This window comes from Xenopus tropicalis, chromosome 8 (genome assembly GCF_000004195.4).
Source record: "Xenopus tropicalis strain Nigerian chromosome 8, UCB_Xtro_10.0, whole genome shotgun sequence".
Lineage (NCBI taxonomy): Eukaryota > Metazoa > Chordata > Amphibia > Anura > Pipidae > Xenopus > Xenopus tropicalis.
Genome location: NC_030684.2, coordinates 92,863,611 through 92,884,713, shown reverse-complemented (window position 1 = coordinate 92,884,713; position 21,103 = coordinate 92,863,611). Strand labels below are relative to the sequence as shown.

Genomic DNA, 21,103 nt, shown 5'->3' with positions numbered 1-21,103 from the left:
TCCTGTATAAAACCTTTACACACATAAACATACACAAAGCGTTAATATTTACTTGATTTATTGCCCCCTATAAATGATTTTATGCTGTATTTATTTATTTAAATATTACTACTGTCAGCCAGTTAATAATGAAAATGGTAGCTGGAAGAGTGCCATGAGGAACTCCAATATAGACATAATTCTAACTTTATTACTTCCTGTATCACTATACGACAGCTAATCTGTAGAATTTTCCTATACAACACTGGCATACGCAATATATGCCAAACACCAGCCTTCAGAGTGCATAATCTGGCCAAGCCTGTGGTTGTGCAGCTCCAGGCTTTGATAAAGAATATTAAAAAGGATAGCTGAGTTATGTCTGGTAGACCTGATAAACAAGCAAAACCTGTACAGGAAGCATATTGCCTGGATACATAATAATAAGAACAGGGTGTGTCATTTCAACACATTTTCTACCAAGTAGAAAAAAAATGTGGCTCACAAAAAAAATACCCATTGTGCCAGCCCACAGTGGTTAATAAAGTTCAGAATGAATGACTTGTTCCCGGCTTCTACCCTAACATTTACAGTGAGGCATTCGACTCTAAGGAGCATACACAGTAGTTATACACCACACTTAATGCCATGTAGAAACTCATATAGTTATAAAGCTACAAGATTAATTTCAGAATATGTGGAACAGGGTGTTCAATTCTGGCAAAAAAATGTGTTTCGAAAAGGCAAATTAAACTGTCTTTGAGCCAGAAATCTTCTCTGTGACTTCAACAGTTTGCAATGTGTGGAAAGAGGTGGGTTAGGGTGGGTGCTGGTGGGTCAGAAAATCTCTAACCCACACATCACTACAGCAGACCAATGCAAGTTTGGGCCACCTGTCTTTATGCACCAATATTATGCACAGGTCCAATGTGACGTTTACTACAACTGGGAGTCATAATGTAAATCAAATCCACAAAGAGATAATATGAAGTCAAGGACAGATGAGGCGCTTTGTCACCCATAAGAAACGTCTTTCCTTAACAGATTTTTGTGTGATTACCTGGGAACACTGTATTTTACATGCAGTGATTTCAATGGAATAAGACAAACAGGCATTCTTGAGTGCCTTATTGCCTGCAGAATAAAATATTTTGCAGAGGAAACACCTCATCTGTCACTGCCCTCAAGGTTTAAAGGGTAGGCCAGTACATATAAAAACATGCACCAGTTATTATGGTACATTTTCAAACAAAGGGTATTTCATTTATGAGCTATGATCCTAAATTGTCAAACAAACTTTTTGGTGGGCGAAAATATTTAGTGCTGGTGATTTTGAAGACTGATACATACATAAATAAAAATGCAACATACAACTGTCACGTAAATTCAATCCTTCTGTGTTATCCCCTTGTATCAATGAGCAACTTTAGAAATGGTTGCGGCATAACCGGGGTATAATAAACTGGGGTAAAACATTAACAGTCCTGAATCTTCAGGGGGTAATTAGTGGGTATAATCCGCTTTTGCCTTTTGGCTATTAGCGGTTAACCTCTTGTGGGGGAGTGAGCTTTGCGGAAAGGTTTTTCTTTTCGCGTCTCACCGACCTTGTGTAGTATTCATTTTCGAGAGTATGTGGGTGAACATCAGTGTATTTTAGCAACTCGTGTTTATGTGCATACTTTGTTATACTCACAGATCCGACCAGTTCTTATTAGGGGTTCTTTTTTTTGCTGACGAATCTTTGGTTATCCTGCTGCGCAGCGTTTTGGGGGTACGTTGTACCAATGGTACTTCCTGCCATAGGTTGTCCGCTTCTAGGCTTGGTTCTCGGTAGTTGTTTTCCTCGTCGTTCCATCCTGGTATGTGTGTATCCTCCAGTTGTAGTTTTTGCATAAAGTCTTTTATGTCCGATGGGTATCTCAGCGTGGTTTGTGTTCCATCTTAATTTGCTGTTAAGCTGAACGGGAAGCCCCAGCGGAACTGAATTCCTTTAGCTCTTAGTTGTTCTGTAAGTGGTTTGAGCTGTTTCCTCTTAATCAAAGTGGACAGCGAAATATTCTGGAGTAAAATGATATTACTTTCCTCAAAGGTGATCTTTTTCATCGTTCTGGCTTTGGACAGTATATCTTTTTTGAGAGGAAAACTGTTTATACAGCATAAAATGTCCCTTGGAGCCTCCGGCGGTGCGTTCCACGGTTTAAACACTCTATGGGCTCTATCTATTGCAATTGGAGTATTAGCGTCTCTTTCCAATATGTTATTAAAGATTTGCAGTAATGTCGGTAGTATGTCGTCTTTTACTGTGGTTTCCGGAATCCCCCTTACTCTTATGTTGTTTCTGCGACTTCTATTCTGTAAATCCTCAATCTGTCTGTGCATCTCTTCTATTTCTCTTGTTTGGTTATCTATTATTATGTTGTATTGTCTTTGGTTACTCACGATTTTTGTTTGGTTTCTTTCTAGTGAGTCTGTTCGTGTCCCCATGCTCTCAAGTTCTTGTTTGATACCTTGGAGTTCGCTACGTATCTCGTTTGTTAAGGAGTGGAACATTTCTTTTATTTCCATTTTTGAGGGTAGCCGTCTCAGGTAAGTTTGCACATCTACCGTGCTGTCTGCATCGCTATCCACCTCTGAAGATTCTGGCGCTTGGGACTCCGCCGCTTCATGCGGTTCGGGCCTAGTCGCCGCCATTTTTGGCTGTTGTGGATCACGATTTTTCTTATAAAACAGGGACGGGATGTCTTTGTTTTGTCCCGTTTGCTACCTTCTTTGTTAGATCGATTAGTTTGCGATTTCCCCATGGTATCTGCTTATTTGTTGGTCGGTGGACTTTGAGATGTGCGGAGCTCTGGACTATGCGACCATTCCCTTCCGGTGCTGGCCACGCCCCCCAACTTTAGAAATGGTAAGAAAAACTAGCTGACTGAATAACACACTCTGCAATACATACAATATTATATACAAACACATACACTATAATATATGCCAAAAATAAATATAATATTTTAAAATTTTTATACAAGCATACATGATTCACCAGATTGAAAGGAAACCATGATAGTCTGTGTCTGACTCATTGGAACAATTCCCAACCCCTTCCTTAGGCTTGCAGAGTTATCCAACCATATACAGAGGAGCGTAGGTTGGCCTGAAAATGCCTGCTTTAATGTTTTTCAGGCTGACCTCGGTACCTGCTGTAGTTTTCTGTGTAGACACATGGAGCAGCATAGGGATGCGGATCCACTCAGCCTAGGGTTGCCCCCTTTTCAGTTCTGACCCGGACAGCCCGGTTTTCAGAATGGCTGTTAGGGTCAAAACCTCCTGCCCAGTTTCCCAAAATTTCCCAAATTAGGAAAACCGGACAATCGGCTAATCCCACCGCAACGTCATGGCTCCGTCTCTTTCCCGTCCCGTGATGTCATGGCCCCGCCCGGCTAAGAAAGCCAGCAGAAGTGGCAACCCTAACTCAGCCTGAAGGAAAAACGCAGGGCTGAGAAAAGCAGATCATATGCTCCGTGTGCCCTAAACCTTAATTCCTGTGCCCCTAACTATATCTCTACTTTTGTGTTTCCATATTTCATTCTTTTCCTGTCCATATCTGTTTTCTGCCTTAAACCTGTCTTGCTTTTCCTTACTTGTGGAATTCAATACGGATATGAGATCTATTATATGGAATGCGTGGGACCTCAAGTTTATTACTGAAAAAATGTAAACATTGCAAAAAAACGATCGGATTTATGCAGCTAAATTACCATCCAGCACTTTTTGTCTGTAAATTATACAATCACTTATATTGTAAGTTCTATGGGGCATGTACCTCCTGCTTCATCAGTTAATCTTAAATACAATTTTATTTAGTTCTATTCTATTACTGTATATTCCCACCATACAGTCTATTAATTGGTTTAATGTACAGTGATATGTACTCAAGTAGTGCATTATATAGAACTAGATACTTGTGTACTTCTGACTAAAACCCATTTTTGAAAATGTATGAACTTGCAGGGAATCACCTAAAATATGAGGAAATTAATCCTGGTGCGGGAGGCCCAGTGCTTAAAAAAAAAAATTTTTTTTTTTAAAGAGATAGGATAGCGTCTACACTTCAGTTGTGAGCGTGTGTGTATATATACATATACATATCTCACAAAAACATAGCGCACTCGTTTCGGCGCCGGTCTAGAGCCTTTCTCAAGATGTGATTATCTTTTATCTTGAGAAAGGCTCTAAACCGGAGCCAAAACGTTGATCTGATGGCATAGATGGAATAAAGATTGAACTTTTACAGAAAAGTCCCTGGACTACGCTATGTTTTTGTGAGATATTGTGGTTTTTCCCAAGCTGCACCCGGGCAAAGTTAATGAAGATATAAGCTGAATTCGGAGTGCGGATCGTTTTCTCTGGAGAGAGATTTTATATATATATATATATTATATATATATATATATATATATATATATATATATATATATATATATATATATATATATATATATATATATATATATATATATATATATATATATATATATATATATATATATTATATATATATATATATATATATATATATATATATATATATATATATATATATATAATATGCAGCAGAAGCCGGCACTCACGTGTAAAGCTAGTTAATGTGCCTGGGTGCAGTCCCAACGAAATGTTTACAGGTGCTTGGAGAAAGGTACCGCTCACACAGGTCTTAGGTTCAGTGTTGAAGTTTTATTGTAGAGGCAAGAGAACTGACGTTTCGGCTGCAACACCAGCCTTTGTCACCTTATTCTTTTAAAACTCACCTTTTCACTCAAGCCTGTAATGTCACTTTACACACCTACACGAACTCCAACGCCATGCTAGTTACCCTGACCTTATGTCCCTCCCTTTTAGAATGTTAGCTCTTGCGAGCAGGGCCCTGCCCCTAGTGTCTCCGATCCTCATCGAATGTAACTGCAAACCATTTTTGTGAATTGTTTATATGTACATGTTAACTGTTACGTTTTTCGATCCCTCTATTATGTAAAGCGCTGCGTAAATTGATGGCGCTATATAAATAATATATTAATATTATATAAATTATATATCCACCGAGGAATCCGCACTCTCAGGACTTATGTGCAAACATAGTGCTAATAGCCCTTAAAGGAGAATGCAAATCAAAATTTAAAACCATACTGCCCAATAGTCCTCCTATTGTTTAGTAAAAACGCCACACTTTTGGCTCACCTAATCAAATATTTACTCAGGCACACTTACTTCACATTTTCTATCTGTTTTCTTGAACAGGCAGCCATCTTTAAAAAGGTATTCTCCCTTCCTTTCCCTCCTTGCTTCATACTGCACATGTGTTTCATTCCCTACCACCCCCACGGCAGATCCACTTCTGATTGGCTGGTGGAAGTGTGTAGCTCAGAACAGGAGACAGGATCAAGTTACGCACATGCCCAGAGAAAAGGAAGGCTACAGGAAGGACAGAGAGATTTCAGTGATGTCACTGTAGTCTTCACACTGCTGTAGGCTGCCAGCACCATATCTCAGAAAAGCAAGCAGGGATCTGGGAATTTAGATATGCAGTAAGTACATAACAAGAATGCCTTTAGACTTACTTTTAATTTATATTAACCTTTCCTTGTCCTTTAAATATGGTGTATGGTGGGAAAATCGCATCAGCTTAACATCCACCCTAGAGGTGGAGGTAAGAAGGTAAGTGACGTAACCCAAGGAAGTAAACAAATCGGTGGTATAGATAACCAAAGAATGTAACCCTCAACGATGATATAAAAATTGAACCTGGTGCACTAAAATGGAAGAACACGGGTGTCATAATCTTACAATAAACATTGTAACACCAAATGTAGCAGGCGTAATTTGTTTTGCATAATCCCCAATGTTATACGACATGTAGCGAGCATATGTTTCGCACAATGCACAATGTTACATCATATGTAGCAAACGTGATTTGTTACAAATCGAACCATGTAGCGCAATGTTCATAGTACCAGCAAGTAGTAAAGCCACACTAATATATGTATAATGGAAGATATGCCACTGTTATTTCAAAACCTATTCGAGTTATATTAATAAGGGAGAAAAAAAAAGCCCATTATGCACCTCCCTTATTCTATTTGAGCTATACCCCAGGTTACAAAAATATATATATAAAAACCAAATAATGAAAAACGAACAGCATAGCCGTAAAATCGAATATTCAGAACCTTGATAAAAGAACAGTGAACAGGAAAATCAAAGGTAAAACATTAGAGGGCTAAGAGGTAAGTCAACCTGTCAGGATCAAGAGGTGTACCCTGGAAGAGCGTAATAACGTGACTGGTGCTGTATAGAGACAGATAAGAATAGAGCGTCATACTTCGCGTCAAGACCAGCACCGGGAAACTGGATCGAGGAGACCAATTAAACATAAAGAATTAATATATGAGAGGAATTTAAAAAATAGAACGGGAAAAAGTTCATCAGGGTGCAGCTTATTTAAATAAATGCCAAAGTGAGAAAGCACCACGGACCCCTGTGATGGTGAACATAGGCATCCCAGAGAAAGGGACAAGCCTGTTGATTTAACGAAAATTCATGTATACCCCTCGGGGCGGTCATGGGAATCGATGCTTCATCCCACCGTAGATGTACACCGCAAATATTTTAAAAAACTCACATGAGGACATAAGCTCAGAGCCTAACTGGGCATAGTGTCACAACGGAGCTTAGGCATGTTCCCAAGGTTTTGCCTTGTTAAATTAAACACTTAAGATGTGGTAGAATTAGGGACATGGGGACTGGTTCACATGAGTGGCACTTGTACCTGACCGCAGGACATTGGCCAACACTGTGTTCCGATTATGTCACCACATGTTCCAAGCACAGCGGGGTTTCGTATGCAGACTGGTTCACCTGGGTGGAAATTGTACCTGATTCTTATGGCAGGACATAAACAAACCCGGTGTTCCAATTTTGTCACCATCTGTACAATTAGCTGTAGAAGGTATGGCAGAACTTGAAGGGGCAATTAGAAAATATTATATTATATATATAATTTAATTCATAAACGAAAAACAGACTGGTCGGAGTCACAGATGGAACGCGAAAAAGAAAAGGTAAAAATCAACTAAGAGACAGGTTACTAGTACCAATGAGAGACAGACAGCAAGTACCAGTGAAAGAGTAAAAATGTGAAAAGTGCCGGTGAAAATGTAAATGTCACCACTCCACGTAAGAGGAGGAAACAGCGTGATTGTGACAAAAGACAAATCAAATTAAAAAAAATTAACGCCTTGCATATCGAATAACATGTATCTGAAGAACTTCACCTACAGCCAAAATATAGATAAGGGTTCAAACATAATAGTAGTGAAGGGAACTGAGAAGATCAAACATCGGTAGGGCCATAGGAGCATACATATGCCCATAGTACAAATTGTCAATAGATTCAAAGTATCTTAGGCTAGGAAACTAACCCCGCCAATTGCTATGAAGGCATAAATTCATATAAGGAAAATAACAATCTATCAGAATCTACATTTTGGTCTAGATAATTTGTATGGACTGCACCCAGGCAATTTGATTGACTTTACTGTTTACTGTTTACTGTTACTCACACAGGTTGAGAATTTTGGGGAGACTACCCATTTTGGTCTCAGACAATCCTGAGAACCTTACTGTGAGCTAAGGGGAGCAATTATGAGCTAATTTCAGACATCGGTTGTAAACCAAAAATAAAAACCACTGACTGAAGGTTACTTCCTCTGGTGTTCTGAAACTGTACTTTTAACAATGAAAATACCAAATGAGAACTGAAAGGCATAATCTATCTCACTGTGCCAGAGCATACCTTATGGGCTTGTAATACTATGCTTCTTATAGTTTCAAGAGGACAAGAATAGCTTGTAATCTGAGCCTCACTTACTGGCTGCAGCTCATTTTCAGGGCACTTTGTGAGAGATGTAGTCAGTAGCTGAGAGAAGACCACAGGGTCAATTGATTAGTGTTTGCAGCAGTGAGAGTGACATAAGAGCTTGCAGAGAACACAGCATGAGGGGTTTAAAGTTGCATTTTCATTTTAGAGGTAAAGGTGCTGTGTTAGCATGAAACAGAGCTAATAATAGCTATGTTCAGAAACACACAGCTAAAAGGATTCAATGAGATCACTACCAGAAGCACAATCCTAAAATATGGTCAAAGTCAATCCCAAACCGCAGATGCCATGAAGGACTGACTCTAGGCCAGGGAATTAGCTGCTGTGTCAAACATCAGGGGAATTCTAGGTATGAAGACCCTAGACCTATTTACCACTCAAGTGACCCATTCAGACCTACATTTACCCTTTTACAAAGACTTTTATTAACCATATATCCATTTTTTATGGCAGTATAAACACACAGGGGCCTTATTTACTTTAAGAAAAGAGCTAGGGGCAAACTTATGCTCAAACATGTGCATACAAAAACATTTTACATTTAAAAAATGGCAGTCACGTTTTCTTGAACCAAGGTACCTATTACATCAGGGGTGGCCAAGACATCAATCGTGGTCCACCAGTCGATCCCCCGTGGATTTCTGGTGGACCTCGAGGAAGCCAGGGGATGCGTAAGTGCAGCGTGAATGCTTACGTACGCTACGTCTTGGGGGAGGAGTCATCGTTCGATCGCTGATTACATCAATTAATATAAACAGGAAAGGAGGCAAAGAAGAGCATGCCATTGACCATATATAAGTCTAGGGCTCCCTTTGCATATTGCATACTGCACCTTGCACCCATGACTGTGCCCACAAACATGTAACCTAAGTCACAGGTACAACTTGGGCACATTTGCTTGACATTTACTAACTTGTGCAGAATTTTGCAGATATTGTTGGTAAACTTGTTTGATAAAAAAAAAACTTGAATACCTCAAATTTTTGAGTTTACATACTTGAACAAAACTCGAAAAAACTCTAATATCTCAAATGGAAAATATGGCTTTATTTGCCTATGACAACTCATTAACTCAAAAATTAATTTCTATATAAACTCGCAAGCTTTTTTTTAGATGGCAAAGTTTTACATTCGAGTTCTCTTTTTTTTTTTTTGCACTTAAGTATCAGACAGAGATCAGATATCACATAATTTGTGGAACTGTGCTGATTTTTGCACTTTATCAAATGAGACTGATGTCACTATTTTTTCAAGCAACAGCTTGCACATAAAGATGCATAAGTTCTGCCATGGTTCAACATACAGTGAAACCACTCTGTGCTCAATAACCTTAAAGGAACAGTAAATCTGGGGTGTTTGCTTCAGGAACACTAGTTTATATAAATAAGCTGCTGTGTAGTCATGGGGGCAGCCAATGAAACTGGAAAAAAGGAGAAAAGGCACAGGTTACATAGCAGATAACAGAGAAGACACTATTGTATTCTACAGGGTTTATCTGTTAGCTGCTATATAACATGTGCCTTTTCTTCTTTTGAATGGCTGCCCCCATGGCTACACAGCAGGGTTTATATAAACTCTAGTAATGTTTCTGAAGCAAACTTTTACCAGTGCAGGGCAGCAGTACATTATAGTTTAATTTCTTTAAAATATATACATTTTTTACAACATAAACTATGTCTATTCGCGGACGATATCCTTATGTTAATTACAAAGCCGCTCACCACACTACCTAATTTAATTAACATCTCCAATAAATTCACAGAACTATCTGGTCTTAACATTAACTACGCTTTGAACATTAACCTCCCACTACCAATGGTTAAACTCCTTAAACTAAATTTTGACTTTCAATGGCAAACATCACCTTAAATATTTGGGAATTAACATAACCCCCACTATACAAGACTTGTACAAAAATAACTACCCCTCTCTCTGGAAAGTAGTCACAGAAACACTAGAGAATTGGTCCAAATACGAGATATCATGGATAGGCCGTATCCATGCAGTCCGAATGACAATATTGCCTAAAGTCTTGTATTATTTCAGAACCTTACCAATACATATCCCTAAGTCAGACATAGATAGGCTACAAAAAGCGGTGATGAAATTTATATGGAACTCCAAACCCCCCAGGGTATCTAAAGCAACTAACATCTGCTAACATCTGCTAACATCTAGACTAAAAGGAGGTTTAGGAGTCCCAGACTTTGGGAAATACTATCAAGCAGCCCAGCTGTCCATCATTCCACTACTATTTGCAGACCCACCTCCAAAATGGATAATGATGGAGGAAGCTGAGATCTTACCTACTAAATTAGCAGCCATCCCATGGTTACCATATGTCTCCAGACCCAATGTTCTTACCCCAATGCTGGAACAGGCTCTGAATATTTGGGATCAGATAAAACACAAGACAAAACTGCTATCATCCCATCTCCCAGCATCCCCATTGCTGGGTAATCCAGAGTTCCCCCCAGGCCTGGAGGGAAAAGCGTTTCAATGGTGGGAAAATAAAGGTGTAAAATGTCTAAAACATATGTACGGCCTTCTAGGCCCATTGAAGTGGGAGAGATTTCAACAACTATACTTGGCACCCCCGGGGGAAAGGTTCCGGTACCACCAAGTATTACACTATCTGAAATCAAAACATAAAGAACCTAACACCCCACCATCTTCGTATTTGGAAACTATATGTATAGCATATCCTTATTCCAGAGGAGTTCTTTCAAGACTCTACCAAATATTACTAGAGGCATACTCCCAATACAACTTACCCTATATAAAAGCTTGGGAGGGTGACCTGGGTCACCCACTAGACGAGGAGACCTGGACAGTTCAATTAATACATCCCTGCTGGAAGCAGGATATAACGTCCTGCTAAGATGGTATCTGGTCCCCACAAGATTGCACAAGATAAATAATTCTTATAGTCCCCTATGCTTCAGAGGCTGTGGAGGGGAGGGCACGGTTTATCATATCTGGTGGAAATGTCCCAGAGTCCAACGCTTCTGGAGCAGAGTTTATGAGTTAATCTTCTCAGTAACTGAGATAAATCTACGTAAATCACCAGAACAAGCCTTGATAGGAACCAGAATCCCAAATATAAACAGATATACAAGAATTCTTATCACTCAAATTTTTATAGCAGCTAAGCTGACCATTGCTAAATCGTGGAAATCCCCGCTTCTGCCAATACAACAATTTAAACATAAAATAAACTGGATACTAGTGAATGAGAAACTTACAAGTATCCTCAACGATAAGCAAACACAATTAAAAAAATATGGGAACCATGGCTAAACTATATAGCACCACCCAGTGGGAACCATGCCCTCCTCTTCAACTGACTAAGGTAAATAAGGATAAAGTATATCCAAAGAGGAAGAACTAACTTCCAAAACTCGAGAGTAAACTCAACCATCTTTACCAATTAATAATCTAGGGAAAATCAAGACTATATCTGAAAACAAACTGTTATGATAGGAACTGTTTATGTTACTGTACCAGGGAAATAAAGGAGGAGAGGGAAAAGGAGGCACCACTTGTTAAATTTGTTAAATTCATTAAGGTTGTAAATGTGCTAAACTTTTACAAGTTATGAGTTGCCATATATTTTTGTTATATCTTTAAGAAACTTGGAAGATTTCTATGGATACAAATATAGAACTGTAAAATGAACGGTTACGAACATTACCGAACGTAATATTTGCTACACTGCATGTTAAAAAGTAACAAAGGACAGGATAGGTCTGGAACCTAAGAAAGGAAAGAATCCAGCCTTCCAGTGAACATCTTATCGACAAAAAGACGCAGATATAAAGATCGGTTACTAAACATAAGAATGTTTTGTGAAAACATGTTGCAACATAATCTTTTCAATATATCGCATCTTTGTATACACTGTTTTTTGAAATCTTGAATAAAAGTTTATTAAAAAAAAAAATATATATATATATACATTTTTTGGTGTTACTGTTCCTTTAAAAACAGCTTAAAGACCTTACTGCCAGCACCATGTATATGTACATTTTAGTGTACATATTAATCTTTAAAGTCTAATTTAAGTATGGTAAGACTATAATTGCCTCCTGGCTAGTATTCCATCAGCCTAACCGGTAAAATACCAGCCAAGGCCATGGACAATACTACAAACTTACCGGCAAAGAATAAGTAAAGAGAGTGTTGGTCCGTCCACACACACACACACACACACACACACAGGTATGGCACCTGTTATCCAGAATGCTCGGGACCAGATAAGGGATCTGTCCGTAATTTGATCTCCATAACCCAATAGACTTGTTTTATCTCCAATAAGGATTAATTATATCTTAGTTGGGATCAAGTAAAAGGTACTGTTTTTTTATTACAGAGAAAAAGGAAATCATTTTTAAACAATTATAATTATTTGCTTATAATGGATGGCCTTTCCGTAATTCGGAACATTCTGGATAATGTATTTTTGGATAAGGGATCCCATACCTGTGCATATATATCTCATATGTGTTATATGCATACATATACACACATACACAACTTAAATACACACACAAAGACAAAATAGTTCAAATAGAAAAGCGCACAGGTGTTCAGCTCCTGTAGCCACAATACTCTAGGTCTGTCCCACCTTTTTCAGAGTTTACAGGAGTTCATTTGCTTGCTCATTGTTCAATGCAATATTAATTTAAACTGTCAAAACACCTTAAGGCCCTAACATGTCATCTATTTTCAGCGTCAGTACAAACCAAAAAGGCTTTTACCTGCCATTCACTAGCAGCAGAGCAAACAGTATAGATACTAAAATACAGTATATGAGTGTGTGTGAGTCTAGTTGTAGCCTTAGCAATTTACTGCTGATGTCAGCAAGAAGCTCATTTTTCCATGGAGCCCATATATATATTTTATATATATATTAACCTACCCCCTCCCCTTTAACATCTGCAGTGAGTCTCTAAACAGAAAATATAGATCTAATTAAATAAATGGGTGGTGCTCATTTAATTAAGAAAAAGCCTATGCTTCAGTTTAAAAACAGACTGACAAACTGCCTGCACATGATTAACTATTGATACTTTCAGAAATATATAGGTGTGCTCAACTGTACTAGTACTACAGAACAGACATCAATCTGTCAGGCTAACAGTTCTTTCTGCAACTTCCCTTATTTCTGATTAGCAGAGTAAAGAGGAGCCTTTGTGTCATGCCTGAAAGCCTATTACTTTCCAAGAGAAATATCAATCACTGTATGATTATTTTTCACTGGTAATTTCAAACTTGTTTACTGGTTGTATGTAGATGTATTAAATTGCACTCTAATAAGAGGGAACTAACCATTCTAAATTTAAAGGAACAGTAACACCAAAAAATGAAAGTGTATAAAAGTAACTAAAATATAATGTGCTGCTGCCCTGCAATGGTAAAAGTTGTGTGTTTACTTCAGAAAGTCTACTATAATTTATGTAGCCATGGAGGCAGCCATTCAAAGGAGAAAAGGCACAGGCACATAGCAGATAACAGATAAAACACTATTGTATTCTACAGAACTTATCTGTTATCTGCTATGTAACCTGTGCCTTTTCTCCAGCTTGAATGGCTGCCCCCGTGGCTACACAGCAGCTTATTATATAAATTATAGTAGTGTTACTGAAGCAAACACACCAGTTTTACCAGTGCAGGGCAACAGTGCATTATATTTTTATTACTTTAAAGCTCTTTCATTTTTTGGTGTTACTGTTCCTTTAAGGGATACATCTAGAGACAAATGTTAGAATGAAGCACAGTGCTACAGTAAACGTGGTGGACTGTGGCCCTTAGCAATATACCACTAGATGCTACAGAGGTGGGGCTCACTGACAATTTAGACCACTCTATGAAGTGATTTGCCACGCTGCAGTTCAGTCAAGAGTATAACTAAATATTCAGAGCTTCAAAAATCATTTAATGCACTGAAGCTCTCCCAGACAAGCTGTACCCATTGATAGTTGGGGTTTATCAGAATTAAGTTCAGGTAAAGTTAACTTCCTCTTGTTCTTGCAAGTCTTAAATAAATAATGAAGCACTAATGACAATATAAAAATAGTATACTGATGTGTGAAAACAATTTCTTACTTCTGATAAAGTCATAGCCCCTTTTAGTGCATGCATTGGGAGGAGTACCACCTTCTTTCTGCAATCACCTCTGTTGTTTGTTTGATGATGCATATTAGATCGGCATTTTTGCCTAACTATTTTACAAATATATAAAATGGAGTGATAGCCAGAATATTTCTTCCTTCTTTCAGCTCTTTGACCTCTTAGTCAGTGACTTTAGGGGGGGGGCCACATGGGACATAACTGTACAGTTAGTTTGTGAGCACACAGGTCAGATTCAAATGCAAACTTACCGAACAGTTATGTCCCATTTACCCCCCTCAAGTCATTGATTGGTCACTGACTGCTAACAGCTTAGAGAGCTATAAAGAAGGAAATGTTATGGCCATTATGTTAGACATCTCCTCAATCCAGCCTTTGTACATTACATTTTTGGCTAATTAACTATATTGGAAACATTTTTTATTTTGTGCAGTCTATCTATTTTACCCAGTTTCATTTTTACACTGTTCCTGTAAGTCTAATCATAGTTAGAGCCCACTACTTTAATGATCACTCATCCCGTGGAAGAGTGATCATTAAACACACACATACATACACTGTGAACCGATAACTTCTTTGGGTTTGGACTGGATCAACTTCTGTACTAGCATCAGGCATACTACAGTCAGACTCAGGCACATCTCTTCCTACTGAAGCACAACTTCTAAAGACAGACAGCATCAGAAACTACTTGGATATAGTTTCTGTATATATATATATATATATATATATATATATATATATATATATATATATATATATATATATATATATATATATATATATATATATATACACCCTTATTTCCCAAAAATAGGACATCCTCCGAAAGTAAGGGACCCCCCCGATTTTTCACCCCCCTCGGAAAATAAGGCACCCCCCGAAAATAAGACACCCACCTATACGATGGAATAAATGTGTACTGTATTCTTCCTCATGGAAAAATAAGACATCCCCTGAAAATAAGACCTAGTGCATATTTTGGAGCTTAAAAAAATATAAGACAGTGTCTTATTTTCGGGGAAACACGGTATATATATATATATATATATATATATATATATATATATATATATTTAGCTTTTTGTTCAGCAGCTCTCCAGTTAGGAATTTCAGCAGCTATCTGATTGCTAGCGTTCAATTTAACCAAGCAACCAGGCAGTGGTTAAGAAGAGAAACATAAATATAGGAGGGCCTAAATAAAAATATAACTAATAAAAGGTATCCTATCAGATAAATAGTTTTTTGCTTGCAGGGGTCAGCGATCCCCACTTGAAAGCTTGAAGGAAAGGCAAATAATTAATAAACAAATAAAAAATGAAGACAGACTGAAATGTTGCTAAGAATAGGCAATTCTATAGCATACTGAAAGTTAACGTGAAGGCGAACCACCCCTTTAACCAGAAAAAAAACATGCCTAAATGAAATGAAGAAAAAAAATTGAAAATAGAAATATTGACCTTTCTAGGAAAATATGCCCTATTACTTCTACTTAGAGGTAAGGTCAAACATTTGAATATTAAAAAAACAACTACAAGGTACTGTCTTATTACAGTGAAAGAGCAAGTCAGCCAAAAACAACAAATAGATCATTTAATTACAACAGAATGGGACATATAATTGCTGAGTTTCAGAACTTTCTGCATGTGTTTTCTGAAATTGAGACAGCATAATTGTAAGAGCAAGAAACAGTCTAACATTCTTTTAGTTCCAGATATTTGATGAAAAAAAATGTACTTTGTCAGAGCAGCATTGTTTAAGCCACCTTACCTGGTAACTGGACATAATCAAGGTTTCTAACTTCATGGGATCTGATTTACGCATATTAATAGTGCACACTAACATACTACAAATTAAAGGGCAACTAAAGGCAGCAGTGTACTCTTATTCAAAACTGTTTTCTTCTTCCCTTGAACTAACAACACAACTAGTTGTGGTTTCTACCTATTACCTGTGTATCCATGGCGTGCACAGCTGTCAATCGCTAGCAGCCTGAGCATGCTCTGTCTCCAAACTTGAATGTCCTGCGCAAGTGTCAGCGTCATTAATGACCTTTCTCTGCCAGCTTTATATAGCTCCTTGGTCAATGTAAGTGTTTACATGACTAAACAAAGCAGTACCAGTCTGTTTTTTTACAAGGCAAACATTACACTGGCTGTGAAGTGAAGAACTGCAAAAAATTCAGAGCACTCCTTATTTACAAGCGTTCCTAACATTTCTGTGAATTAAAAAGGAACCTCATATATTTGTAATATATATATATATATATATATATATATATATATATATATATATATATATATATATATATATATATATATATATACCTAAGCTCAAGGTTCTTGTCATATGCTAAAATAACAACTAGCATATTAATTAGGGTACATTTAACCAATTAACTGATTGGATATATGAGATGGGCCATGTAGTTTCCTGTTTTTTCACAGACAGTTCACAATCTGAACAAGTGAGTTCTAATCAAACAAGAATTAATTTCATATACTAAAGAGGTAACAAACATATGCTACTGAGGGGCAATAATGTTGGGAGGAAAGGAGTTAAACTGCAGTTTAGTTCTCCTTTAAAAAGGCGTACTTTGTATACATACATACATATTACCAGGAACTTGCATTTTGCTTGTAAAATTTTGGGAAGTCAAGTAGCCACAACAGTTAATTTGACCAACTCATGCTAATATTTACTAGTGAAGCTCTAAAATGAAGGTTTAATAAGGGATTCGGATGAAACCAGCACTTTTTTTTTTTGAGGTGATTAAACTAGATTTATTAGAGGAAACAATTAGGCATCCCTTTAGTTTATCAGTATGACAGAAATATTAATGTGTACATGATTGTAAAGGCAGAATACATTTGAGTTCTAGGTCTGTATCAGTTTGCATTATGCCAGTCAGACCTATGCATGTGAAACCAGCACTTTCAACAAGGCTCCAATGAAATCAGACCAAAAAACACAACAATTTGTTGTTCATAAACAGCAATTTCTTTCTCAAGTTTTAATATGCAAATGATGGTTTGGATGTTTATGATTTTTATTTAATTTTTTTTTTTAGAGAGAAGGGATGTATTTGGCCAAAACTATGTATGTTTGGCTCAATGCCACGCATGTGTTAACAATCTAAATAGAAAACAGTTTCCTGGCGAACGGAGATTTAGGACCTCTGTTAATCAAAGGAGAAGAAAATGTATCTGCAAACTGAGACTATCTGGCACAATCTGTAGAGGTACATTCACCTATCACTTGTAAAACCCAGCCAATTCCGTTAGACTAGTGTGCTATTAGCCAAGAGATGGAATAACTCACACAAAGTAATTCATTAGCGAAAAGTGAATCATTGCAAGCACAGCTGGCATCAGCCCGAGATCAAAAAGGTACCGCAATGTCAAATCAATGTAAAAGTACCCATGTGTGACATTACCCTTTATAAGTGCCATTTAAACATATCTCCTGCTACACGTAGAGATGGTTTCTACTTCTGGCGTAAATAAATTATCTGCAAGACATGCATGCCTTTGGGTTTGCGGTTCTGACTAAAAATTCTGGTAGGCAGGTTGTTTTTAATAGCAATGCCACAGATGTTGTTTTCTACCATATTTTGTCTTTTTAAATAAAGCAACCATAAAATCATATCCCTGGATTCCAACAGCATCTTACTCCAATTAATGGACACTGAGGTGCTGTCTGGTTTACACCCTTTTTATTCGCAGACTGCTTAATATCCCCATCCTCAATCACTGCCACAGTCTCCAGCCAAACGTGCAATAAATTCAGCTAAACATCACCTAATTCATAATGTCAGAATCTTTGGAAATCCTTCTGCTCTGTGGTTCAAGCACGGAATGCTTCAAAACTCAAAGCAACAACTTCATTGGTCACATTCCTTCTAAAACTCTTTTCCGTAAGCTAGATCTATGTGATTTTTGTGCTAGTGACATTTTTTTTTCTCTAGGTTAGGTGAGAAAGATCTAAGAGCCAAGAACTGAACAGGAAGGCTTTAGTGTGCATCATGGAGATATGCCAGAACTGACTGTATAGCAGAATACACCCATCCCTGTGTGGCACTTCAGAGAGCATGCCACACACACATTCACACTAGGAGCATTCACAACTAACAGGCCAGAGCAGCCTGCAGGCATCTCAGATATTTCCAGTCACACTGTGAACTGAACCTTATTTTCTTGACTACCCCACAAAAAAGGGGTGGTGCTTGGAACCACATAAACAGTGCTCTAATCCTTTACAGCCACCTATACCTGACAGCAAAACAAACTGATGCAGCAACTTGATATCAAAAACTCATTTGCAACTTCAAAACATTAACCTCTACAACATGAATCAGTCATTAAAAAAACTCAATGGAATAAAGCCACCTAAAAATACTGATGAAAATGTGGCCTATAGCAGTGCTCAGGGAGTGGAAGGCCATTTAAGTTTAATGCTTTCAGTGCTTTGCAGACCTATGGGAGGGAACAGTCATACAACACTTTCCTAAATAAATAGCTCTGAGGGCAGCAGCATTCAATTGGCAACTACAAGCACCTTTGATTATTACCAATATGGATAATGCACCAGCATATTCCTTATGCAATAGCAGAAGGCTGTATACATATCATAATACAAATATGGTGCCGATATATACAAATACAGAAGGCAAAGAAGGTCCTGCTCATTAGAATTTCTAAAAGTACAGGCAAATGAGATTATGTGTGGAGCCCATAAAAATCAGGAGTCAGAAAGGCACCAACTGGCCAACTTTCAGCCATCAGAGCCTGTTGGGAACTGTACTGGTGTAATAACTGGGGGAAAAAAGTTGAAAGGCCCTGCTGATTGAAACTGAAAATATATTTCTCTCCAGTAACCACATTAGATAGTTCACCTTTTCAGTTCAGTTACTGTAGTTTACATTTTTACTTTCTCATGTCTCCCTGGAGCAGCTCTGATGGGGAGGGTCTCCAACTTTGTAAACTGTTCTCTTATTTGCTGCATTAGTTGCTACTTTTCTTAGCTTGGGCCATTGCTAATCACAATCCCTGAGTTTCATTAAAAGCAGCTGTAATAATGGATACAATATCTGGGTAACATAGCACAGATGCAGCTGAGAAATGTATCAACCAATGTAGCAAATTGTAACAGTTCAGAGGCCGACCCTGGATTACTGGGCTGCCAGGTTGAAGCACCACAGAGAGAAACAGGAAGGTTTTAGACTTTAATTTTATAAGAATGGTAAAAAAAAGTGAAACCACCTGAAAAAAACGTTATTGCTGGTGTACTGTCTGAACCCAACTGTACTAAGAAAATTATGTGAAAGGTGGCCAACCCCTTTAACACGGATTCCATCACAAGGTATAACCTTGCATTATCTCCCTTGTGTATGCCTTTTGTCACTTTTGTGTCCCTAGTTGCTATTTACTGGCTCTCTCCCAGCATGCCCTGACATAAAACCAAATGAACGCTGGTTGTTACCCAATAAGAGCTTGTAAACAAAGTTTGGGATCGATTGGTTTAGGGCCCCTCGCACTTCCTATGAGCCAGGCAGGTAGCCCCCTCTCCTTCCCATCATTCCTACCCCGAGTTCCTCACAGGAATCCCACTTCAGTTTCCACTTCCTACCACAGTTCCCTGCTAGCTTATTTTTATTATTATTGTCACTGTACCACGGCATCACCCCCCAATACAGCCTTCACCGCGCCATGATTCCCCCCATTCCCACAACTTGGCTTTCCCAGCAACCCTCAACTACCAGCTGGCTGCATTTCCGACCACTTACCTTCCGCAGAGCCGGGACGAACAGTGCCCTCCATTTCATTACGTTCTCTTCGCTGAAGAAGTCGTAATTCTGCGGGGACGGCTGCATGATCCCAACCTCATGGGAACCGCAGCTTACGGCTCAGCAAAGGCCGCTCGCTTGTCGCCCCGGCCCGCGTCTGTCGTAGGTGACAGGCCGCCGTCTGCTGTCCTGGAATCACTGGGGACCTTGAAAGCGGGATCCCTGCGGAGGTACGCCGTGTCTAGGCGGCATGTCACCTCGGCGTAGGTGCAGCAGATTCCCCTGGGTCACATATACATCGCCCAGCTAGCAGGGCCCTTGCGGCTTACAGGGTGGGAAAGATGCTGAGATTCCCCGGGCGGGGAGAGCTAGCTGTGCCCGGGGCACTCATGCTCGGCACTGCTGTTAGAGTGGGAGATGCCGCCTGCCAGTTGTTGTGATGGGATCCAGCTTCCTCTGGGAGTCTGTCCTGAAATCTCAGTCCGTGCTGCCCTCCCCCTGTCCTGCACAGCTACAACAGAGCATGCCCGGCCCGGGAGGGGAGGTGACTCCTGGAAAAGGGAAGAGCAAGGAGGAGCTGCGCGGCTTGTGTGCGGGATGTGAAGGGCAGAGGGAAAAGGAGTGTGAGAAGCTTGGGACTGGCCGGGCATACATGGAGTAATGGCACTGGGGAAAGCCACAGTGGGAGGTTTGGGAATTCGGGGTGCTGTTGGTGTGGAAGCCAGGCGGGGCGTTCTTCACTGAGGGCAAAGGGCAGAGTAGGATCTTTGGGAAGCGGTACTGGATATTTTTTGAAAGTCTGAGACAGAAAAAGAGTTGGATCTCTAACGGGACAAAGTGCAATGGGGGCACAAAGTTACGTTGGAATATTGGGGGGAGTCTGGCCTTTGGGGTGGCCAACATTTCAGGTTGGCAATAACATTCTGTTTAAATTATTAAACATGTAGTTACATATTCTTAAAGGAACAGTGACACCAAAAATGAAAGTGTATAAAAGTAATTACAATATAATGTACTGTTGCCCTGCACTGGTGTGTTTGCATTTGAAATATTACTATAGTTTATATAAACCAAGCTGCTGCATAGCCATGGGGGCAGCCAATCAAAGGAGAAAAGGCACAGCTTACTTAGCAGATAGATAAACCCCCATTCTATTCTACATGACGTTTCTACTTTGTAACCTGTACATTTTCTCCTTTGAATGGCTGCCCCCATGGCTACACAGCAGCTTATTAATTTTAACTATAGTAGGGTTACTGTAGCAAAAACACTAGTTTCCT

At 38.9% G+C, this 21,103-nt stretch overlaps 1 protein-coding gene across 1 annotated transcript in view; it reads right to left on the bottom strand.

The window, feature by feature from the left end:
• The window catches only part of sos2 (SOS Ras/Rho guanine nucleotide exchange factor 2), a 60,051-nt gene extending 40,141 nt beyond the window's left edge, over positions 1–19,910 (bottom strand). The window contains exon 1 of the mRNA XM_002938126.4: positions 19,824–19,910. Coding sequence (XP_002938172.3) covers positions 19,824–19,910 — 87 coding nt within the window. The remainder of the gene's footprint in view (positions 1–19,823) is intronic.
• Positions 19,911–21,103: the final 1,193 nt, after the last annotated feature.